This window comes from Heteronotia binoei, chromosome 19, assembly GCF_032191835.1.
Source record: "Heteronotia binoei isolate CCM8104 ecotype False Entrance Well chromosome 19, APGP_CSIRO_Hbin_v1, whole genome shotgun sequence".
NCBI classification, from domain to species: domain Eukaryota; kingdom Metazoa; phylum Chordata; class Lepidosauria; order Squamata; family Gekkonidae; genus Heteronotia; species Heteronotia binoei.
This window is the reverse complement of record NC_083241.1, coordinates 13,292,415-13,317,548: the sequence shown is the minus strand read 5'-3', so window position 1 is coordinate 13,317,548 and position 25,134 is coordinate 13,292,415. Positions and strand designations below refer to the sequence as shown.

At 48.5% G+C, this 25,134-nt stretch overlaps 1 protein-coding gene across 1 annotated transcript in view; it reads right to left on the bottom strand.

Moving 5' to 3' along the window:
• The window catches only part of LRRK1 (leucine rich repeat kinase 1), a 133,876-nt gene that overhangs the window by 36,533 nt on the left and 72,209 nt on the right, over positions 1-25,134 (bottom strand). Inside the window, exons 16-21 of the mRNA XM_060260081.1 lie at positions 20,833-21,005; positions 19,551-19,671; positions 14,238-14,397; positions 12,634-12,910; positions 6,473-6,644; positions 558-721 (exon numbers count right to left, since the gene is read on the bottom strand). Coding sequence (XP_060116064.1) covers positions 558-721; positions 6,473-6,644; positions 12,634-12,910; positions 14,238-14,397; positions 19,551-19,671; positions 20,833-21,005 — 1,067 coding nt within the window. The remainder of the gene's footprint in view (positions 1-557; positions 722-6,472; positions 6,645-12,633; positions 12,911-14,237; positions 14,398-19,550; positions 19,672-20,832; positions 21,006-25,134) is intronic.

Genomic DNA, 25,134 nt, shown 5'->3' with positions numbered 1-25,134 from the left:
GCAGGCAGAATCCTTTGCGAGATGCATTAGCTCAAAATCTTACACAACATTTTGTAGAAAAGAGCAAAGAAGAATACACATTAAAAATTCTGGAAAAAAAACGTAAATAAGGATCCTTTATTATTTGAAGGATCCTTTGAATAATGATGTGCCCATCCTTGGAGGATCTCTTAATGTATTACCTCCCAATTTTGAAATGGAACTCTGTCTTAGGATTTTGAATGATTGTACTTCGTCTACTGCTTTAAAGTTTGCAAGCCACTTTGAATCCTGTGTTACAAGAGAAAAATGGCATGGAAATATGCAAAATAAAGTAAGTTAAAATAGAAGTCTTATTTATGGCTGCAAACTGGAGCCAGACATGGCTCTGGAAGTCATTTCACCTGATCCCCCAACAAACAGGTTAATTCTAATCAAGCTGCAGTGAAAATCCGACCTTCCTAAAAAAAGAAAAACCATTTTTTCCAAAGACTGCTTAATGTGTTTTCCAGTGCTGTTTCTGAGACAATCTCCAAGAGCTCCAGGGCTTGAGCTCCCTGCTACACCTCAATCATTACCTCAGATAGCCTCCGTCAAAGGTGACAAACAGCCCCTCCTGCCAATAAACGGTGTGATTCCTCTTCACTCGGAAGGTGCTGCATCTATTCCGCTGTCTGCCTGTGAAGCTGTAGATAATGGTGCTTTTCCTCTTGGTCTTGGTATTCTTCTTGTTTTCAAAGAACTGGAGCAGGCAAAATAAGCACAACTCAATGCTCACACATCACCTCTGTAATTATTAGCAATCCGAGCCATTAATATGGCTCTTCTCTTTTCTTATCGTCTTCTCCTGGCATGATATAATTTTTTTTACACCCTATTAGGACCATCTTAACTGCCTGAATAGCCAGGGTTCCTTCCAAGTTAACAACCTGTTGGAACAGCTCTTGTTACAACCCCAAATCGGGGACTACTTGGTCTTGAATATTAAGGAGACCAAGTCCTTTGAGGAAAGGCTGAAGGAGCTGGGTATGTTTAGCCTGGAGAGGACATGACTGAGAGGGGATATGACCACCATCTTCAAGTACTTGAAGGGCAGTCATATAGAGCACTGGTCCCCAACCTTTTTGGCACCAGGGACTGGTTTTGTGGAAGACAATTTTACTATGGACTGGTGCGTGGGGGGGTGCACAATGGTTTTGGGATGATACAATTGTGCAGTTTATTTCTAAAGTGTTTGGTGTAGTGGTTAAGTGTGCGGACTCTTTATCTGGGAGAACCAGATTTGATTCCCCACTCCTCCACTTGCAGCTGCTGGAATGGCCTTGGGTCAGCCATAGCTCTCGTAGGAGTTGTCCTTGAAAGAGCAGCTTGTGGGGAGAGCTCTCTTAGCCCCACCCACCGCACAGGGTGTCTGTTGTGGGGGAGGAAGATAAAGGAGATTGTGAGCCACTCTGAGACTCTGAAATTCGGAGTGGAGGGCAGGATATAAATCCAATGTCATCTTCTTATTATTATCATTACTACATTGTAATACATAATGAAATAATTATACAACTCACGTCCCGGTTGCTAACAGGCCACGGACCAGTACTGGTTCGCGGACTGGGGGTTTGGGGACCCTGATATAGAAGATGGTGTGGAGTTGTTTTCTGTTGCCCCAGATGCTTGGACCAAAACCAAAGGGCTGCAATTAAATCAGAACAGTTTTCAACTAAATAACAGGAATAACTTCTTGAGAGTTAGAGCGGTTCCTCAGTGGAACAGGCTTCCTCGGGAGGTGGTGGGCTCTCCTTCCTTGGAGGTTTTTAAACAGAGGCTAGATGGCCATCTGACAGCAATGAGGATCTTGTGAATTTAGGGGGAGGTGTTTGTGGGTTTCCTACATTGTGCAGGGGGTTGGACTAGATGACCCTGGGGGATCCCTTCCAACTCTATGATTCTATGAGGACAACAGGGGGACCCACAACTGCAAGGACTTGCAGGAGAATGGTGTGGGTGGGAAATCTCATCCCTCCCACAAGCTGGCACTTGCTTCCTCTCCTCTTCCTCCATCCTTTCCTGAACCCTGAATTGTGCAGAGGTTATCCGTCACCAAAGTGCAGAAAAGCAGGGCCTTGGTCTCTGCCTTATTTGTTGGCTCTCTATGGCAAATGGCCGGCTACCGTGGAAAACAGGATGCTGGACTAGATGGGCCACTGGCCTGACACCTTAACGTTCTTATTGTTTTAAATTCATGGCACAGAGTGGTAAAGCTGCAGTACTGATCCTTGCAGAAGCTGGGTTCAGGTAGCCGGCTCAAGGTTGACTCAGCCTTCCATCCTTCTGAGGTCGGTAAAATGAGTCCCCAGCTTGCTGGGGGGAAAGTGTAGATGACTGGGGAAGGCAATGGCAAACCACCCCATAAAAAGTCTGCTGTGAAAACGTCGTGATGCGACGTCACCCCAGAGTCGGAGACGACTGGTACTTGCACAGGGGACTACCTTTATCTTTTTCCTCCTCCGTAATGGGGAACAAAAAGCAGCTTACAACATCGTTGTCTCCTCCTTCACTCTAACAAGCCTGTGAGGTAGGTAAGACCAAGCGTGCGTGACTGACCCAAGGGCCACCCAGCAAGCTTCCATGGCAGAGCAGAGATTGGAACTCGACCTTCCCAGATCCTAGTCCAATACTCTAGTCACTCTTAGTTTTCATACTTGGAGGGCTATTCTGTAAAAAATACTCGTCATGTGTGGTTTCTGTAAAAATTAAGATACGCTTATTCATAAAGGAGCCAGACATGAGCACCATGAATCTTAGCATTATTCCTGTCAACTCCATAGAGGCAAATCAAATGAACAATCTGCAGCAAGGACAGGATAACAATGAGATAACGCGGTACGGGTAGGTAATTAGAGAAACCGCTAATGAAGTTTAAAGCCAACAATATCAGAGCTGAGAATTAACATGCCAAATACAGTTACATCGCTAAATGAGATTCTCACGCTTGATACAGTCAGGCTAACATAATCTTTGCCTCAAGACAGAAGGGAAAGGCCTGCCTTTCAACCGTCAGTACCAATGTTGACATCGTTTCAAAACTACCAAAATGGCCGCCATGGGGCTGGAAAAGGGGAGGAGTCAGGTTAGGGACACAGCCTGTAAATTTCAGATACCCTCCAGCAGGGGTGGAATTCTAGCAGGAGCTCCTTTGCATATTAGGCCACACACACCCCTGATGCAGCCAATCCTCCAAGAATTTACAAGGCTCTTTTTTGTAAGCTCTTGGAGGATTGGCTACATTAGGGTGGTGTGGTCTAATATGCAAAAGAGCTTCTGCTAGAATGCCACCCCTGCCCTCCAGGAGGTTTCATCCTCCACCAATGGGATCTAGGCTTAATCCCAGCAGTGAAAGAACTTCCGTTATTTGGTTTAAGAACATAAGAACATAAGAGAAGCCATGCTGGATCAGGCCAATGACCCATCCAGTCCAACACTCTGTGTCACATAAGAACATAAGAGAAGCCATGTTGGATCAGGCCAATGACCCATCCAGTCCAACACTCTGTGTCACATAAGAACATAAGAGAAGCCATGTTGGATCAGGCCAACGGCCCATCAAGTCCAACACTCTGTGTCACACAGTGGCAAAAAATGTTATATACACACATACACTGTGGCTAATAGCCACTGATGGACCTGTGCTCCATATTTTTATCTAAACCCCTCTTGAAGGTGGCTATACTTGTGGCCGCCACCACCTCCTGTGGCAGTGAATTCCACACGTTAATCACCCTTTGGGTGAAGAAGTACTTCCTTTTATCCGTCTTAACCTGTCTGCTCAGCAATTTCATCGAATGCCCACGAGTTCTTGTATTTGCTCTGGCTTAATGGCTAAGAGAATGGGCAGTGCTGGGTTCGAGTCTTATCTCTGCCAAGAGCTCACCAGAGGTTCCTACATGAGCCTCAGCCTCAGCCCCTCCACATCTGCAATACTCCTGGCCTACCTTACAATATTGTTGTTGTTAAGACCACAACAGGATAATGCATCAGAAGTGTTTTGCACACTGAAGGTGCAATATGAATGCTATCATTACTCCAGTTCAACAGCTTTCAAAATGGAGCACACCCTTAAAGGGAACTGCTTTTAAGAAAGAAGGGTTTTGGGATGCTGGGAAGCCGGCAACCTTTTGAGTTCACACAAACAAGATGACGAACAGTATCTCGCTCCACAGAGAAATTACAAACTGCAGGCTTGTGTAGCCACAATTTGCCGTAGGGTCATGAAGGTAAGTGAGACGAGGTTTAACCCTTTCATCTCCACTCAGCTTTACTGTTTGAAACCTGGCAACCTTCCGTGGTGTTAAAATTTTAAGGGAAAAATCAGTACCTCTCAGCAGCTACTGCCTAAAATTCCCAACTTGTTTCTTGTGGCAATATTTCATTGGTACTCTGCAGGCCTAACACTGGTGAACTGGCTCCTTTTTTCCAAGCTACACACAGTAGAAGGCATGAAGTAGTTCCACAATGCCTACTGAAACACAAAACTGGGGGGGTGGGGGGTGAGAGCCACGTGCTTTGGTGAAATCAGTTAGAGCAGGGGTGTCAAATGCAGCCCAGGGGCCAAATCAGGCCCTCGGAAGGCTCCTATCAGGCCCCCAAACAACTGGCTGTCGTCTGCTCCCTTCTCCTTCTCTTTTGATTCCTTTTGCATAACAGCTGGCTTTGCAAGGCTTGCTCAATTGCACAGGAGCTACAGAGCAAAGTCTCTATTTTCTCCATTGGCTGAGGCTCCTCTCTTGGGAAGGAAAGGGGAGAGAAAAAGCATGCTTTGCCAAGCTCTCTCAATTGCACAGCAGAGCTACAGAGCCAAGCATCTCTTCCTTATATTGGCTGAGGCTCCTCCCCCTCCTGAGGAAGGAAGGAAAGATCCAGAGCTTCCTTTGCCAGCTCACTGGATCTCATGGGAGAGATACAAAGAAAGCACCTTTAAGACCAACGAGTGCTAATGTTTTAAGCATGTATTATTTTAATTTTTTTAAAAAATCTTTAATTGTGCTTGTGTCCTTTATAAAGTGTATATCTCTGCTGCCTAATCTTAAATAGGGACATGCATGGCCCAGCCCAACAAAGTCTCATTTAGGCCAGATCCGGCCCACATAACAAATGAGTTCGACACCTCTGAGTTAGAGTGTCGGACTAGAATATGGAGATAACCTGACTCATATCTCTGCTCCGCCATGGAAACTCACTGGATGACCTCTGGCCAGTCAAACCCTCTCAGCCCATCTTCCTGTACAAGGCTGTTGCTGTGGGGACAGAGTAGAGAGGAGAAAACCATGAAATAAGGCACTGTGGATCCCAATTAGGGAGAAAAGTGGGATTTAAATAACCTAAACCAGACTACACACTTTGTGGGGATATGAAGTATGGGAGAAATTATAGGGAAGAGGATGAAGAAATTGGATTTATACCCTGCCCTTCACTCGGAGTCTCTGAGGGGCTTACAGTCTCCTTTCCTTCCTCTCTCCACAAGAGATACCCTGTGAGGTAGGTGGGGCTGAGGGAGCTCTTGAGAGAACAGTTCTTAAGAGAACTGTGACTGACCCAAGATCACCCAGCTGGCTTCATGTGGAGGAGTGGGGAATCAAGCCCAGACAAACTGAGAGAGCTCTTGAGAGAACAGCTCTTGAGGGAACAGCCCTGAGGGAACTGTGACTGACCCAAGATCACCCAGCTGGCTCATGTGGAGAAGTGGGGAATCAAACCTGGCTCTCCCAGATTAGAGTCTGTCGCCCTTAACCATTACACCACAGCTGGCTCTCTGCGAGTGGCCCCCAAGTCCCGCTATATTAGGAAGGCCATGCGAAGCTCAGCCCTATAAACATCAGCCTACGCAACATACCAGCAGCCTGAAGAGCCCTGACTAGCCCACGCTTGCCAGAGCTTGGTGTCAAGAGTGCCTCTTGCCATAAGGCTTTCTGTAACCTTTTTAGGATGTACGGTTAACTATGCCCTATGGCAACCTTGGTGCTTTGTGCTTTGCTTGCTTGCTATTTGCCCACATACTGTATTGTAACATTCATGAAGACTCTTTTGCCCAGCGCCAGGAGTCGCTAAGCGTCTCAAGGTCGAGTCATCTGGTTCACAGAGAACGGCTTGCGCCTGCAGAGAAGGGGCTGCTGGGACTGAACTCTGGGGGTGGGAATGTCTGCTTTTGGCGCCTTGAGCTTTGAAATGTTTAACCGCCAGTCGTAAGGTATATGAGGAGGGGCTTTGCCCACCAAAGCCAGTTTTAGCAAGGACTACTCGTCTGCCATGTCTTCTTTCTAATAAACTGACTCTTGTTAATCCCTTGTTTAATGGAGAAGAACTTGCGGGGCCGGCCCTGGCTACTACTCGGATGAGAGACCACCAAGAAAGTCTATGCAGAGGCGGGCAATTATTGCAATTTTTTTACGCACCAGACCAGCTTTGTTTTCTAAGCTCTCGCACTGCACGGGCACCTGCTGCCTACCTGGAGATCCATCTCTGCAAGACTGATCAGCATCCGAGCTATAAACCTTTGCCAAAAGCCGACAGGGACGAAACTCATCTTGAACACCCTCTGGATGGTGTTGGTCATCTGGTGGCGTAAGCCGTGGATGTCCAAAGCCGGCTTGGCAGGAAGCAGATGAGGCAGGAGATAACTGAAACACACAAAACAAAACCATCGAACGTTCCAATGAGGCGCCGCAGCTGTGTTTTGCTTTTCAAGCGGCCAATGCCGGGCGTGCACCGGAGACAACCTCTTGTGTTTTGCTTTCGGTAGCAGAGCCAAAAGCCTTTCGGATCAGCACAGGACGGTAGGATGCTGCAGCTACGGCGGCTGCCCATAAAACAACGTTGCAGGAAAAGCGGAGGAGGAGACAAAACACCTAAGGCTGCTGGAAAGGTTTTGGAGCACAATGAAATATCAGGAATGTTTGTGCCACCAGCAATCGCCCTTCGAGATGCTCAAAGAGTCCTCTTTTTCCCTTAAGCTGCAACTGATTTAAAGATCACCCTTCCAGGCAAACATGTGCTCAGCGTAGACATCCTCAGCCCGCCGCAAAGAGCCGTGATAAGTTGCTGCCAGCTGCCCATCTTGAGGGCAGGTTTTCCACGGCTGCCGGATGCCGCTCCACCCGAGCCTGGGGCACGAGACCCGGCTGCTGTCCTCAGAAGACCCTTCCACCAACAAAATTCTAGGTCAGGGATCTGCAGCCAACGGCTCCAAAGCCGGATATGGCTCAGGGTGGAACCAAATGAGGCTCCTTTTAAAAAAGACAATGGGATCTCTTAAGGGAAGATGCTAGAGAGGAAGGTAGGAAGCTGCAAGAACTGGCACGGGAAAGGAAAGGCAGGCAGGGCTTTTGCAGGGAGTCAAGGGCTTCTTAGAGATGCTTTATAGAAGTGGTGTTAAACTCATTTATTAGGAGGGGCAGATTTGACATGAATGAGACCTTGTTGGGCTGAGCCATGTTGGGCCAGGCCGTGTGTGTACCTATTTAGGTCGCAGAGATACAAACTTTATAAAAAACACAGACAAACACAGTTAAAGATCCTTTTTTAAAAAACAAAACTGAAAATAAAACATACTTAAAATGTTAGCACTCGTTGGTCTTAAAGGTGCTTTCTTTGTATCTCTCCCACAGGATTCAGGGAACTGGGCAAAGGAAGCTCTGGCTCTTTCCTTCCTTCCCCAGGGGATGGGAGGGAGGGGAGGAGCCTCAGCCAATAGAAGGAAGAGAGGCTTGGCTCAGTAGCTCTGCTGTGCAATTGAGAGAGCCTGGCAAAGCAAGCCATTCCTCTCCCCTGCCTCCCCAAGGGAGGAGCCTCAACCAATGGAGAGAATAGAGGCTTTGCTCTGTAGCTCCTGTATGATTGAGCAAGCCTGGCAAAGCAAGCCGTGATGCAGAAGCAAGAAAGAGAGAGGGAGAAGGAAGCAGATGGCAGTCACTCAGGGGCCTGATAGGAGCCCTCCAGGGGCCTGATTCAACCCCTGGGCTGCATGTTTGACACCCTTGCTTTATAGAAGCGGAATGAGAGAGGAAAACTGCTGCCAGGAATCCAAGGGCAGAGCATGTGCAAATGTATGTCAGAATCCTAAAACAATCAAGAGAGGATGCTCCTGTGTATATTTACGATGTATTGAGGGACCTCATGACCATTAATTTCTAATACATGACCAGTATTCCCTCTAAGCTGCAGAGTCTTGTGAGGAAAAATTCTGCTTTGTGAGCTACTGCCTAAATTAGTGTGCTCTGGGGCCATTTTTCCTGAGCTAAGACAAAAAGGTGTGAGCTGGAGGCTAAAAATCTGTGAGCTAGGTCACGCTAACTCAGTTTAAAGGGAACACTGGACATGACCAGGCCATGGAAACAGTATGGAGGAGGAGGAGAAAGGAGGAAGAGGAAAAAGAAGAAGAGGAGCAGCAGCAGACTGGATCTATACCCCACCCTTCGCTCAGAGTCTCTTACAATCTCCTTCTCCTCCCTCTCCCCACAACAGACACCCTGTGAGGCAGGTGGGGCTGAGAGAGCTCTTTTGAGAAGCTGCTCTTGTGGGAACCGCTCTGAGAGAAGTTGTGGTGGCCCAAGGTCACCTGGCTGGCTGCACATGGAGGAGGAGTGGGGGAAATCAAACCTGGTTCTCCCGAGATTAGAGTCCGCACACTTAACCACTATTCCAAACTGGTTCTGATAATCTATACAGCAGTTATCAGGAATATTAAGTTGTAAAGTATCATTGGGGTGGATGGGCTTTTTAATAGTGACTCTTCGTTTATCCCTTGGCTCTGTATTCAGTGCAAAGGTTTGCAGATCCTGATTATGATGGACCACAATCACCGAATCACGGAGCTGGAAGGGGCCACGGAGGCCATCTAGTCCAACCCCGTCAATGCAGGATCAACCTGGAGCATCCTTGATCACTGTTCTTCCTGATACTACTGTGAGAGGGAGCTCACCACCTCTCCAGGCAGCCAATTCCATTGCTGCATTACCCACTGAAAACACTCAGAATGGGCAGGATTTTGCCCTATGGGTGTTGGTCTGAAAGGAGCCCTGGGAATGCTCCGATCCTTCTCCCCGTCTCCATTTTAGCCTCAAAGTAATATCCTTCGAAGGTAGGGTTAGGCTGAGAGCGAATGGTGGTCTTCCATGGCTCTCCCAAATTCTAATCTGATACTCTAGCCCAGGGGTAGGGAATGTTGGCTCTCCATATGTTTTTTTGCCTACAACTCCCATCAGCCCCAGCCAGTATGGCCAATGGCTGGGGCTGATGGGAATTGTAGGCAAAAAAAACATCTGGAGAGCCAACGTTCCCTACTCCTGCTCTAGCCACTATACCAGGGGTGTCAAACATGCAGCCTGAGGGTCAAATCAGGCCCCTGGAGGGCTCCTATCATCTGCTTCCTTCTCCCTCTCTCGCTTCCTTCTGCATCTCAACTTGCTTTGCCAGGCTCTCTCAATCGCACAGCAGAGCTACTGAGCCAAGCCTCTCTTCCTTCTATTGGACGATGTCATCTGCTTCCTTCTCCCTCTCTCGTTTCCTTCTGCATCACAGTTTGCTTTGCTAGGCTCTCTCAATCGCACAGCAGAGCTACTGAGCCAAGCCTTTCTTCCTTCTATTGCATGATGCGCCTCCCCCTCCTGGCCCCTGGGGAGGGAGGGAAAGAGCCGGAGCTTCCTTTGCTCAGTTCCCTGGATCCCATGGGAGAGATACAAAGAAAGCACCTTTAAGACCACAAGCGCTAATGTTTTAAGTTTGTTAAAAAAATAATAATATTTAATTGTATTTGTCTGTGTGCTTTATAAAGTTTATATCTCCACTATCTGGCATTACATTTTATGACATATATGGCCCAACCCGGCAAAATCTCATTTGTGTCAGATCCAGCCCTCGTAACAAATTAGATCGACACCCCTGAACTATACCATGGGGGTCTATTATTAAAAACAATAATATTTGTGCCTGTTAAGAACTCCATGTTTTTCTACAACAGAATCAAGTGCAGAAAGCTCATTTTGCTCTGTGCTTGAGCATTCGTTGACAGAAACATCTCGGAACGTCCCGATTACATTTGGCAGCCAAACTGACAAGAGCTTCTCCAGCGGATGACAGGGTGGCAAATCCTCTGCCTCTAGGCCATCCAGAGAGTGACTGACAAGAACCTGTCAGAAATAACTAACCGTAGCGAAAATGTCAAATAAGCCGATGAGACTTTGTCCGAATGAGCATCAAAAAGGTCTCAAAAGAAGAGAGGGTCACGAAGGGGAAAAAACAAGTCTGTTTCCTTTGCAGTGATTGCTTTTTGCAAGTGCAAAAAGAAAATGAAGGGTTCTGTGACGGAAAGCTAGGGGTTAACCGGAAACTGAAGACGCACAGGGCCTGCGTCAGGTGACCTGAGGGTGGGGGCAAAGTGGTCAGCAGCTTCTGTCACTCAACTACTTTCCCTAAGGCAAAAGAAGTGACAGAAAAGCTTGTTTTAAAAAAAGTAATAACTGAAGACAAATATTGACACAGCCCTTTCGCCAAAAAAGATGGTTCTGATTGTTCTGAAATTCTTTTTGGGGGACCAGGTCGTCCAAATCCTTGACACAATTCAGCAGGAACAATTGTAGCTACACAGCCTATTCGAACCAAGTAACTAAGAATGGCTTTTAGACGCTTTGCAGTGGCCAAACATATTAACTTTTCTGAAGTGCGTGCGTGCGGGAGTTTGTACTAAGGCAAGGACGACAGCAACGCAGATGAACATCTGTGCAATTCCAAGCTCTCTTTCTCTCTCTTATTCAAGTAGCTAAGAACAAAGGCTGACGACCAAAAATACAAACGCGTGCAGAACGGAAGAGGGAAAATGGCTTTAAAAAGCAAAAGAATAAGCAGCCAATTACACGGCGTGTGCAAACACACACAATGGAGCCTTTCTTCTATGATTTTGTGATTAGAAAATGAAAGACAGGTTTGCAATGTGTGAGCTGAAGGAGGGGGAATCATTCCCCCGGCTTTGTTTCACCTGCAAAGAGGTACGGCTACACGGATTTCTCCCTTGCAGCATTCAATATGTGAGTCAATGCACACTTTAAATCTCTAACCAACAGGAGGACTTTGTGGTGTCCCCAGAGGCTCATAACGGACAGGGCTAAGCAGGGGTCATTCTGTAGAAAAAGAGTTGCCGGAGCTCATTAGCACAACTCTGTTGCAGATGTCACACCCCCCCCCCCTGACATCACCAGAAGCTGCACTAAATTGTATCAGTTTAGCGCCTACCTTAAAATGCTTCCTGAATTAGAACTGTCGCAATAAAACCTTACTGCCATCATACTCCTAAAATTACTTTCTCCTATGTGGCCACAGTGGCATGATGAAGATTTCCATCGGTCTGCTGGATACGTTTTGGTTATTTTTCCCATGTTTTGTGGGGGGAAATATTAGAAAGTTTGTCAAATCTTAAGAGTTCCGCAAAATTCTCATAGGGGTTTGAACAGTGCAGTCAGAGCCCTCTGCTCACAACATGAGTTCGATCCCAGCGGAGGCTGGTTCAGGTAGCCTGCTCGAGGTTGACTCAGCCTTCCATCCTTCTGAGGTCGGTAAAAGGAGTCCCCAGCTTGCTGGAGGGAAAGCGTAGATGACTGGGGAAGGCAATGGCAAACCACCCAGTTAAAAAGTCTGCAGTGAAAACGTCGTGAAAGCAACGTCACCCCAGAGTCGAAAACAACTGGTGCTTGCAGAGGGGACTACTTTCACCTTTTTTTAAGAAAGAAAGAGCAAAATACGCTTTAGAGGTTCCGGAGCTCCACTCCTGTGAGCTTCTGCCCAAAATGAGCACCCCCCCCCTCCCCAACATGAACTGAGGCCTGTATGTTACAGAGCAGGATCTGTTGGGTTTTCTGATGCAACTTCACTTCCTGTTGTCAAGAGTTAATTAAATGAATGTATATGCATGCTGATGTTTCGCCAATGAGAGGTATAGCCAATGAGAATGTTTGCACGTACTTCCTGCTCAGGCTAGGTGTCAATATGTATAGTGACCATTGAAGCAAAGCCCTAATAGGCTAATCCATATATTTGGGAGGTGGTCTGGGGGAAACCATTTGGTCAGTTTTTATTGCCCTTTGTGTAAAGCCCTCAGATCTCCATGCAGTTAAGAGTTCGGACTCAAGAGAGTCGAGACGTAGTCTAGAGACTAGATAGGATAATGAATCCTTCTTTTGTTTTCTAGTAATCCCAGTCTACCTTTTCCTCACAGTAAAAGTAAACTACTTTATTCTTAAGCCAAAACCTGGCTTGTTTATTTGTGGTTCTCTCCACACAACTCTGCTAAAGTATCTGTAAACCCCAACAGGATCACCAAATCTGCATCGGGTAGGATCTGGAGACCTAAAATCCAGCAGGTGGGATCTTACCAGCTTTTCCACTGATGGAAAAAGGGAGGACAAAAGTCATGGGGAATCAGTGCTACAGCAACAAGGTATGAAAATGCTGGCAGGATCCAACCCACTGATGCCGTCCCCCCCTCCCACACACACCTGTTGTCTAGTTAGCTGCCTAAGTGGATGCAATTTAAAAAATGGGAGCTACTGCATCTCTCTCTTTCTCTGTGTTTCCATCTGTCCTGTTTAGCCACATGTCTGGTGACAATTACCAGTGTACCTGTTGTTGGCTACCGGGAGTGCAATTTCAAACTTGGCAAGGAACTGGAAATACTGTTCTTCCGTCTGCTTGGTGAAGCCCGTCCCCACCAAGAGCATCCGCAGGTCCTCGGCTTTGATCACTCCGTTCTTGGCAACCGACTTTGAGCTTTTGATGCTGAAGATGTGCTGCAGACACTCCGACAACCAGACCGGGTCGAGGAAATAGAGGTTCCGCAGCCCGTGGCTTGTATCCGGGAAGTGCAGCAAAGTCCCCGTTTCTATCAGGAAGTTGATGGCTGGGGAGAAAAAGGGAAGACAGTTTGGCCACAAATGCCATGGTCTGGTGGGGGAGCAGAGCAAACAAAACCAAATCTATTGTGTGCTTATCGAAAAATGTTCGTAAGTCCGCCTGTATCTTAATGTGCTGGAATCCACAGTGATACCCACAAGCTTTAAAACAGCAAAAACCCAGCAACAAAGAATTGGTACAGTTAAAAACAAAACACATGAAACTGCCTTCTACTAAGTCAGATCTGCTCTGACTGGCAAATTCTCTCCCGGCCCTGAGGGTTTTTACATCACTTATTTTTTTGCTGTCTACAGAAACCCCATAGGCCAGGGGTGTCAAACTCATTTGTTATGAGAGCCGGTTTGGTGTAGTGGTGAAGTGTGCGGACTCTTATCTGGGAGAACCGGGTTTGATTCCCCACTCCTCCACTTGCACCTGCTGCAATGGCCTTGGGTCAGCCATAGCTCTGGCAGAGGTTGTCCTTGAAAGGGCAGCTGCTGGGAGAGCCCTCTCCAGCCCCACCCACCTCACAGGGTGACTGTTGTGGGGGAGGAAGGTAAAGGAGATTGTGAGCCGCTCTGAGTGGAGGGCGGGATATAAATCCAATATCATCTTCTTGTTATGAGGGCCGGATTTGACATAAATGAGAACTTGTCGGGCCAGGCCATGGGTGTGCCTATTTAAGATTAGGTAGTAGAGATATAAACTTTATAAAGGACACAGACAAACACGATTAAAGATATTTTTAAAAAACAAACTTTAAACATTTTATTTTATTGGATTTATATCCCGCCCTCCCTGCCGCAGCAGATTCAGGGCGGTTTAAAACATGCTTGAAACATTAGCACTCGTTGGTCTTAAAAGTGCTTTCTTTGTATCTCTCCCATGGGATCCAGGGAACCGCCTCTTTCCTTCCTTCCCCAGGAGACCAGGAGGGGGAGGAGCCTCAGCCAATAGAAGGAAGAGAGGCTTGGCTCAGTAGCTCTGCTGTGAAAGCCTGGCAAAGCAAGCTATTCCTCCCCAAGGAATGATGAACCAAGGGCTTTTTTTTTGGGAGCAGGAACACAGTTCTGGCTGGCTTGGTGTCAGGGGGTGTGGCCAAACATGCAAATGAGTTCCTGCTGGGCTTCTTCTACAAACAAGCCCTGTGTAAAACAATGGTGATGTTAGGGGTGTGTGGCCTAATATGCAAATGAGTTCCTGCTGAGTTTTTTCTACAAGAAAAGCCCTGCTGATACCTTATCAGGCAGCTTCACGCGCGTTCACTGTAGGCAAGATTTGCTCTGACTCAGAAAACTTTGGATTTCGGGACATTACTCCCCACAGAGCCATACCAGACTGCAAATCCTCATAGTCCTTGATGTCATTTCCTGGAGTTTGCTCTACGATGTTCTCTATTTCCTTGTCGGTTAGGTACTGGACGCTGTCGCTTTGGCTTCTTCCCTGTTGTTCGGCTATGATGGAGTTTCGGAAGCGCAGGTAACTCCTCGGTATCTGTTATGTTATATTGAAGACAGATCACTTTGTTAAAGCCCCCTGGGCCCATTCATCAGTACTGAGTGAGGGGAGGTGGTGGGAATATGATGGCTTTTGAAGTACTTCTTCACCCAAAGGGTGATTAACAGATGGAATTCACTGCCACAGGAGGTGGTGGCAGCTACAAGCACAGACAGCTTCAAGAGGGGATTGGATAAACATATGGAGCAGAGGTCCATCAGTGGCTATTAGCCACAGTGTATTGTTGGAACTCTCTGTTTACAAGATAATGCATGGGATGGAGAAAGTAGAGAAAGAAGTACTTTTCTCCCTTTCTCCAATACAAGAACTCGTGGGCATTCGATGAAATTGCTGAGCAGCCAGGTTAAAATGGATAAAAGGAAGTACTTCTTCACCCAAAGGGTGATTAACATGTAGAATTCACTGCCACAGGAGGTGGTGGCGGCCACAAGCATAGCCACCTTCAAGAGGGGTTTAGATAAAAATATGGAGCAGAGGTCCATCAGTGGCTATTAGCCACAGTGTGTGTGTATGTATAAAATTTTTTGCCACTGTGTGACACAGAGTGTTGGACTGGATGGGCCATTGGCCTGATCCAACATGGCTTCTCTTATGTTCTGTCTGGGGCAACTGATGCTCTGTATTCTTGCTGCTTGGTGGGAGGAGGGGCAACAATGGGAGGGCTTCTAGTGTCCTGGTCCCACTGGTGGACCTCCTGATGGCACCTGTTTTTGTTTTGTCACTGTACGACAGGGTGTTGGACTGGATGGGCCAATGGCCTGATCCAACATGGCTTCTCTTATGTTCTTAACCTAAGGGGACTTGATAGGAGATGTAGCACATCATGTCAGAACGGAATCCCCAAATGGTAACAACTGAACAGGATTTATGGGATTGTTCCCATTTTTGGTTTCTTCGCCATCAAGCTAGGGAGACCCCGTGGGGTTTTCAAGGCACGAGACATCCAGAGATAGTTTGAAGGAGGAGAAGAGTCGGTTTTTACGCCCCACTCTTCTCATCCTTAAGGAGTCTCAAAGCGGCTTAACAGTCAGCTTCCCTTCCTCTCCCCACCACAGGCACCTTGTGAGCCAGGTGGGGCGGAGAGAGCTGAGAGAGCCGCGTCTGGCCCAAGGTCACCCATGCTGAACAGAAGGGAGGAATCAATCAAACTTGGCTCTCCAGATTAGAGCACACCGCTCTTACCCAACGCTCCCTCTAAGCTGCGGAGTCTGGTGACCGAGGATTCTACTTCGTGGGCATTCATGTTGTGGGCTCTTGCATAACATTAGCCTGCTCTGGGGCTGTTTTTTTCTGAGCTAAGACAAAAATGTGTGAGCCGGAGGCTAAAAACTGACCTAGCTCACACTAACTCAGCTTAGAGGGGATACTGCTCTTAACCACTACACCTTGCTGGCTCTTACGCTGTGGCGTGCCATTGCCTGCCTCTGCACAGACTTCCTTCGCGGTCTCCAGGGCTTCTTTTGCAGCAGGAACTCCCTTGCATATTAAGCTACACCCCCTGATGTAGCCAATCCTCCTGGAGCTTACAGGGCTCTTGGTACAGGGCCTACTGTCAGCTCCTGGAGGACTGGCTCCATCAGGGGTGCATGGCCTAATAGGCAAAGGAGGTCCAGCGAGAATTCCTTACAGGGCTCTTTGTACAGGGCCTACTGAAAGCTCCAGAAGGATTGGCTGCATCAGGGGTGTGTGGCCTAATAGGCAAAGGAGGTCCTGCTAGAATTCCTTACAGGGCTCTTGGTACAGGGCCTACTGTCAGCTCCTGGAGGACTGGCTCCATCAGGGGTGTGTGGCATATATACGGAACTTTGAGCAATCAGAAGTGCCTTTAGTATGGATTTGAACTTATAACCTCGGGGAAGTCAACATTGGAGGGAGGGGGGATGGAAATGTCATATGGGTTAATGTGAAAAAAGAAAAAATTAAGAAATAGATAAGCTTTGTAACCATATGCTACCAATAAATTGTTTAAAACACATCAGGGGTGTGTGGCCTAACAGGCAAAGGAGGTCCTGCTAGAATTCCTTACAGGGCTCTTTGTACAGGGCCTACTGTCAGCTCCTGGAGGACTGGCTCCATCAGGGGTGTGTGGCCTAATAGGCAAAGGAGGTCCTGCTAGAATTCCTTACAGGGCTCTTTGTACAGGGCCTACTGTCAGCTCCTGGAGGACTGGCTCCATCAGGGGTGTGTGGCCTAATAGGCAAAGGAGATCCTGCTAGAATTCCTTACAGGGCTCTTTGTACAGGGCCTACTGGAAGCTCCAGAAGGATTGGGTGCATCAGGGGTGTGTGGCCTAATAGGCAAAGGAGGTCCTGCTAGAATTCCTTACAGGGCTCTTAGTACAGGGCCTACTGTCAGCTCCTGGAGGACTGGCTCCATCAGGGGTGCGTGACCTAATAGGCAAAGGAGGTCCTGCTAGAATTCCTTACAGGGCTCTTTGTGCAGGGCCTACTGGAAGCTCCTGGAGGACTGGCTCCATCAGGGGTGTGTGGCCTAATAGGCAAAGGAGGTCCTGCTAGAATTCCTTACAGGGCTCTTTGTACCGGGCCTACTGGAAGCTCCTGGAGGACTGGCTCCATCAGGGGTGCGTGGCCTAATATGCAAAGGAGGTCCTGCTAGAATTCCTTACAGGGCTCTTTGTACAGGGCCTACTGGAAGCTCCAGGAGGACTGGCTCCATCAGGGGTGCGTGACCTAATAGGCAAAGGAGGTCCTGCTAGAATTCCTTACCGGGGTCTTGGTACAGGGCCTACTGTCAGCTCCTGGAGGACTGGCTCCATCAGGGGTGCGTGACCTAATAGGCAAAGGAGGTCCTGCTAGAATTCCTTACAGGGCTCTTTGTACAGGGCCTACTGTCAGCTCCAGGAGGATTGGCTGCATCAGGGGTGTGTGGCCTAATAGGCAAAGGAGGTCCTGCTAGAATTCCTTACAGGGCTCTTTGTACAGGGCCTACTGTAAGCTCCAGGAGGACTGGCTCCATCAGGGGTGCGTGGCCTAATAGGCAAAGGAGATCCTGCTAGAATTCCTTACAGGGCTCTTTGTACAGGGCCTACTGGAAGCTCCAGAAGGATTGGGTGCATCAGGGGTGTGTGGCCTAATATGCAAAGGAGGTCCTGCTAGAATTCCTTACAGGGCTCTTTGTACAGGGCCTACTGTCAGCTCCTGGAGGACTGGCTCCATCAGGGGTGCGTGACCTAATAGGCAAAGGAGGTCCTGCTAGAATTCCTTACAGGGCTCTTTGTAAAGGGCCTACTGGAAGCTCCAGGAGGACTGGCTCCATCAGGGGTGCGTGGCCTAATAGGCAAAGGAGGTCCTGCTAGAATTCCTTACAGGGCTCTTTGTAAAGGGCCTACTGGAAGCTCCAGGAGGATTGGCTGCATCAGGGGTGTGTGGCCTAATATGCAAAGGAGGTCCTGCTAGAATTCCTTACAGGGCTCTTTGTACAGGGCCTACTGTAAGCTCCAGGAGGACTGGCTCCATCAGGGGTGCGTGGCCTAATAGGCAAAGGAGGTCCTGCTAGAATTCCTTACAGGGCTCTTTGTACAGGGCCTACTGGAAGCTCCAGAAGGATTGGCTGCATCAGGGGTGTGTGGCCTAATAGGCAAAGGAGGTCCTGCTAGAATTCCTTACAGGGCTCTTTGTACAGGGCCTACTGGAAGCTCCAGGAGGACTGGCTCCATCAGGGGTGCGTGACCTAATAGGCAAAGGAGGTCCTGCTAGAATTCCTTACCGGGGTCTTGGTACAGGGCCTACTGTCAGCTCCTGGAGGACTGGCTCCATCAGGGGTGCATGGCCTAATAGGCAAAGGAGGTCCTGCTAGAATTCCTTACAGGGCTCTTTGTAAAGGGCCTACTGGAAGCTCCAGGAGGACTGGCTCCATCAGGGGTGCGTGGCCTAATAGGCAAAGGAGGTCCTGCTAGAATTCGTTACAGGGCTCTTCGTACAGGGCCTGCTGTAAGCTCCAGGAGGATTGGCTGCATCAGGGGTGTGTGGCCTAATATGCAAAGGAGGTCCTGCTAGAATTCCTTACAGGGCTCTTTGTAAAGGGCCTACTGGAAGCTCCAGGAGGACTGGCTCCATCAGGGGTGCGTGGCCTAATAGGCAAAGGAGGTCCTGCTAGAATTCCTTACAGGGCTCTTCGTACAGGGCCTGCTGTAAGCTCCAGGAGGATTGGCTGCATCAGGGGTATGTGGCCTAATATGCAAAGGAGGTCCTGCTAGAATTCCTTACAGGGCTCTTTGTAAAGGGCCTACTGGAAGCTCCAGGAGGACTGGCTCCATCAGGGGTGCGTGGCCTAATAGGCATAGGAGGTCCTGCTAGAATTCCTTACAGGGCTCTTTGTACAGGGCCTACTGGAAGCTCCAGGAGGATTGGCTGCATCAGGGGTGTGTGGCCTAATATGCAAAGGAGGTCCTGCTAGAATTCCTTACAGGGCTCTTTGTACAGGGCCGACTGTCAGCTCCTGGAGGACTGGCTCCATCAGGGGTGCGTGACCTAATAGGCAAAGGAGGTCCTGCTAGAATTCCTTACAGGGCTCTTTGTAAAGGGCCTACTGGAAGCTCCAGGAGGATTGGCTGCATCAGGGGTGTGTGGCCTAATATGCAAAGGAGGTCCTGCTAGAATTCCTTACAGGGCTCTTTGTACAGGGCCTACTGGAAGCTCCAGGAGGATTGGCTGCATCAGGGGTGTGTGGCCTAATAGGCAAAGGAGGTCCTGCTAGAATTCCTTACAGGGCTCTTTGTACGGGGCCTACTGGAAGCTCCAGAAGGATTGGGTGCATCAGGGGTGTGTGGCCTAATATGCAAAGGAGGTCCTGCTAGAATTCCTTACAGGGCTCTTTGTACAGGGCCTACTGTAAGCTCCAGGAGGATTGGCTGCATCAGGGGTGCGTGACCTAATAGGCAAAGGAGTTCCTGCTACAAAAAAAGCCCTGATGGTCTCCCATCCAACGGACAACCTTGTTTGGCTTCAGAGCGCTCAGCAGATCAGTCTAGCCTGGGCTATGCAGGTCAGAGGACACAGCGGCTGATCCGACCCTCTGATAAGAATTACCCTCGTCTGATGAGAAGCCCTCCTATCAGGAAAGCCAAGCCAAACCGACGCAGCTTCCCTCCGCCAAGGAAGAATACCCACCAGTCTTCCCACGAGCTTCTGGGAGCAGATCGAACTGCCAGCGTCCTTCATGTCACAAGTGATGCGGCAGACCAGCTGGCGGAATCCCTCCAGGCCTTCCAGGGTCTTACACGAGAGCTCGCTGCAGAGAGAAACCGCGAGGAGAGAGAGATTCCCTACCCTTAGCGTGGCTCAGGGATCGAGGCACGCAAGATAGGAATAGACGGGATTTATATCCTGCCCTTCACTCTGAATCTCAGAGCGGCTTAAAATCTTCTTTATCTCCTCCCACAAAAGACACCCTGTGAGGTAGGTGGGGCTGAGAGTGCTTTTATAGCAGCTGCCCTTTCAAGGACAACTCCTGCGATAGCTATGGCTGACCCAAGGCCATTCCAGCAGCTGCAAGTGGAGGAGTGGGGAATCAAACCCAGTTCTCCCAGGTAAGAGTCCACGCACTTAACCACCATACCAAACTGGCTCTCCCAAGGCCTAAATGTAATTTCAAACTGCCTGGTTACCTCCACACGCCTGAATAAACTGAAGGTTAGCAAGTTGCAACCTTTTTACAGCTGACTGGGTTTGGGGAAAACCCGCCCTTCTAGAAGCGACGGCAGCCAGGCTGAGCAACGGCGGCTGGGTGGCGCACTTGCCCTCGCCTGGGGTGAGGGAGGAAGGGTGCGAGCGGCAGGGCTGGGCCTTGCCTTGGGTGCCGGACGCCTTGAGGCCGGCCCCGGCTGCGATCATTTTACCAAAGCTCACGGTCGATTGCTGCAAAAAAAGTTTTCAATATTTTCAAATATCAAAGTGCTCACAAACGGTAGAAATTCATACTCATATGCTTGCATACCGTGCAACAGTTTCAATTCGCAAAAAAATGCAGACTCGAAGAAATGTTATTTTATAAAAAAGCCAACGCTTCAAATGCCCCGAGAACTTATCCGCTCAAAAGAGTGCAGCTCAGTCGTCTTAGCTCAGCATAGAGGTGCAGCCCAGTCCCGATTTCGATGGAAAAGTGCAACGGCAGACCAGTATCCACACTTTCCCAGCGAGCTTCCTCAGGCGCATATACAATATTGAGATGGCGATACAATCACAGATTCATTTCGAGTCATGCATGCTGCTGGCGTTCCCCGAGTATTCGGGGTAACCATGAGCTTTGCCTTTTCACTTTTTCACCATACGGTCTACTCTAGGGTAGGTGCGATCATTTTACCAACATTCCTGACTAGGGCTACAAATGGCCGAGTCCTCGCAGCCAGCTTGGCTGCTTCTGAGAAAAGGGGGGAAATCTCACTGGACTTACTGTAAATTCTTCAGAGTGATATCAGGGAAGCCAGTGGCTCTTGAGCCGGAAGGAGATCGGCAGATGGCCAGAACGTAGGCTCTCAGGGTAGCGATCCTCTCGACGCGGAATTTGGTGTCGATCAAGTCGAGGTGCGTCCCGACAACTAGCACCACTGAATTCGGAGCCTTGGCCTGGAAAAACAGAAGTTCGGGGTCAAGGTTTTCCAGGTCTGTGCAAGGCCCTTAAAGGAAGCTTTTGCAAAATTCAGTGCTAAGTCGTTATTGGCTTATGGTGCCCCCTCTTGGGCTTTCAAAGAGCCCCGTGGTGCAGAGTGTTAAAGCTGCAGTACTGCAGTCCTAAGCTCTGCTCATGACCTGAGTTCGATTCCCGGCGGAAGCTGGGTTTTCAGGTAGCTGGCTCGAGGTTGACTCAGCCTTCCATCCTTCCGAGGTCGGTAAAAGGAGTCTCCAGCTTGCAGGGGGGAAAGTGTAGATGACTGGGGAAGGCAACGGCAAACCACCCCGTCAAAAGTCTGCCATGAAAACGTGAGAGCAATGTCACCCCAGAGTCAGAAACGACTGGTGCTTGCACAGGGGACCTTTCCTTTTCCTTGGGCTTTCAAGGCCAAAGTTGTCCAGAGGTGGTTTGCTGTTGACTGCCTCTGCACAGTTCTTCTTCCGTCCTAACTGGTGGTCTCCATCCAAGCACTACCCATGGTCGATCCTGCTTAGCTTCTGAGCTCTCCTGAACTTGGCCTAGTCTGGGCTATTCATACAAAATAGGTTTGGCTGCGTCTTCTACTGGACTGGGTTCCAATCCGATAAAGCGAAAGAACACACTCAGTTGTGTGCAATCACAGCCAGGGCTTTTTCTTTTTTCTTTTTTTTTTGGTAGCAGGAACTTCTTTGCATGTTAGGTCACATGCCTCTAATGTAGCCAATCCTCCAGGAGCTTACAGTAGGCCCTGCACTAAGAACCCTGTAAGCTCTTGGAGGATTGGTTACATTCAGGGGCTGTGGACTGACCCTGCTTCGGCGGGGAGGGCGGGATATAAATCTTCTAAACCAGGGGTGGCTAACGGTAGCTCTCCAGATGTTTTTTGCCTACAACTGGGGCTGATGGGAGTTGTAGGCTGGGGCTGATGGGAGTTGTAGGCAAAAAACATCTGGAGAGCTACCGTTGGCCACCCCTGTAATAAACCATAAACTATATGCAAAGGAGTTCCTGCTACAAAAAAAAAAGAGCCCTGAATAGCAGCAACATTACAGAAGACCTGGACTTAGCCTGAATGTCTGGGGCAAGTCAGAACTGCTTCCAGGTGTTCAAGCAAAATTTTTCTGCGGACTGGGAGGTACTTATTCTCCCCCACAACATCCACTGCCAGACCACCACTGCCCCATGAACACTCATCATAGTAATAAAACATCTGAGGGCCGAGAGCTTTTGTGGATTTTGTTCCGGGACTTAGTTATTGTCCAATAGCACCTATCCAGGAGTGGGAGGAAGAAGGAAAAGAGAAATTGCTTCCTCCCAGAACAAAGTTTGAGTCCAGTGGCTCCTTGAAAGCCAAGAAAGTTTTAATTCAGGGTATAAGCTTTCTGTACATGTGCACTTCTTCAGATATATTGAAATGGAAGTTACCAGTCCACACATATAGGTAAAGGATGAGCAGCAAATCTGCATACAACGTACTGAAGATGTCAGATTCAAGGACCAAAGACCTCCATGTTTGAGAGCAGATGGATGGAGCGAAATGGCAGGTCTGAGTCAATTACTGTCAGCATTCCACAATCAAGAAGGGTACATCTGTCCATCAGCCTTCCGATTTTGATATATTTCCTTCACTATGTTTTCCCTGGAATTAAACCCAAACAAACTAACCACATAAACTAAGCTTGTTATTCCTGTTTGGTCTCTGAATCTGCTAAAACATCTTCATGATGCTGTATGCTAGTTTGGTGCTCATCTTCCACCTATATGTACAGACGGGTAACTTCCACTTCAATGTATCTGAAGAAGATATTGGATTTATATCCTGCCCTCCACTCCGAATATCAAGAGTCTCAGAGCGGCTCACAATCTCCTTTATCCTTCTCCCTCACAACAGACACCCTTTTGTGTGCGTACACACGAAAACTTATACCTTGAATAAAACTTTGTTGGTCTTAAAGGTGCCACGGGATCTGAACTTGATTCTGCTGCTTCAAATCAACATGGCTGCCCACCTGAATCTGTTACAACCCACCGAGGATTCCCTGCACTGCTTTCATTGGTCCTGCAAACGCAGAACCACTGAAACTTGAGCTTTCACACATAGGAATTTCCTGTACACTTTCCCTCCAGCTTCCCCCCCACCAACCTTTCCCTTACCAATGTGGTCCACAGATTCCACACTGGCTCCTTGAGCTATGAGGGAGAAGCCAAACCATACAGGCCACTTGGGGGTCCTCAGTATCCAATGCCTTTGCCAGAGAGCAGACTCATTTGCCACGGAAAGAAAAATCGATTGACATGTACCAGGCCTTGAATTCAGCAGGACGTCACCTTTCTGATGGTTCCCCCTCCTCCTCCCCTCCACCTACCTTGTCCATTGAACAGCAGGTGCAGCTGGATTAGGAGGGCAGCCAGCCACCAGGGGCTTTACCACACCCCCTGCAGCCCTCATTAACCCCTGGAGAAGCCCACACCACCCTTTCTCCACTTCTTATGTGATTTTGGGTGGCGGGTGGCTTGCTGGCCTTTTGACTGGGGGTGGCCAAGGAGAGCCCCAGGTGAGTGAGGCCTGCCTGGGCTGGCTGGCTCTCTAGCCAGCCCAAACAGGCCTCGCTCACCAAGGGCTCTCTTTTCTTGCATTGGGTTGCTTTTGGCTGGTGGGGGGGTGTGGCGTATGCTAATGAGGTGCTAATGAGCCCAGCCACCTATTTTTCTACAAAACGACCCTTGACATGCACACCCCACCATTTTTGTCCCTTCCTCGTGCATGTGCTATAGCGCTTTCATGGTTCTATTAGTCAAGTCAATTTTTATTGTGTAGCCCGCAAGACATACGGATGCGGAACAAACAATGCTAGTGAACAACCTGAAATCACATCTCTGCCTACGTTATTCATCCTAGTACACCCAGGCAATGCAAAGGGTTAGAGGTTAGGAAAGAGAACGATGCACAAGGTGCCTGTATTATCTTAGCAGAGGACGAAAATTTAGCTACTTTGTACAGGGACTCTTTGGTCAACACCAGCCAATAATAATGTATGAGTTTCCTGCTCAGAAAGCAGTTTCTTAATCTGCCAAAATTGGTTTTAGTAAATCCAGGATTGCGTGACTATAAAACCTACAGTGAAATAATAACACCAGTAGTGATTTATGGTAACACTGGAAGTAGGTAAAGGCAATAGATCACTGTAACACTAAAACAATCACCAGTCTTTCTAAAGACCTTTGGAAATCCTTCTGGTGGTGTAGAAGGAAAGGAAAGGTCCCCTGTGCAAGCACAAGTCATTTCCGACTCTGGGGTGACATTGCTCTCACAACGTTTTCACGGCAGACTTTTTACAGGGTGGTTTGCCATTGCCTTCCCCAGTCTTTTATGCTTCCCCTCCCCCAGCAAGCTGGGTACTCATTTGACCGACCTTGGAAGGATGGAAGGCTGAGTCAACCTTGGGCCGGCTACCTGAATCCAGCTTCCGCTGGTTAGAAGCTCCCCTCTAAAAGAAGGAAAATGGGGCTAATGGTTGGAAACAGTGTTCCCTCTAAGCTGAGTTAGCATGAGCCAGCTCACAGATTTTTAGTCCCCAGCTCACATGTTTTTGTCTTAGCTCAGGAAAATTAACCCCAGAGCACAATAATTTTATGCAGTGGCTCACAACTTTAATGCCACTAGCTCACAGCTTTAATGCCACTAGCTCACAAAGCAGAATCGTCGCTCACAAGACTCTGCAGCTTAGAGGGAACATTGGTTGGAAAATGTGGCCAACGTGGGCAGGATCTTTGCAGGGCAGAGAAATTCACATTATTACTTGCCAACAGCATGCTAACCTTCTTGGATTATGCTGTTTTCAAATAGAGCAGAGTCAAGGAGGCTTGGGAAACAGTGGCTTGAAGGTGGAGAAAACCCAGAAACAGGGCTGTTGCAACACAACATCATACAGAAGCGCCAAAATAAGATGTGTCGATTTGGAACCAAGGAAGACAAAACCTTGGATGGGGAAGCAGCTGGAGAGGTGAGGGAGTCCACAGAACTCATTGAACTTGAGCGGGAACAGACCTCCACACCACTGCCAATTCTCAGATGCAGGGCTCGTTTGTGGAAAAATAGGTGGT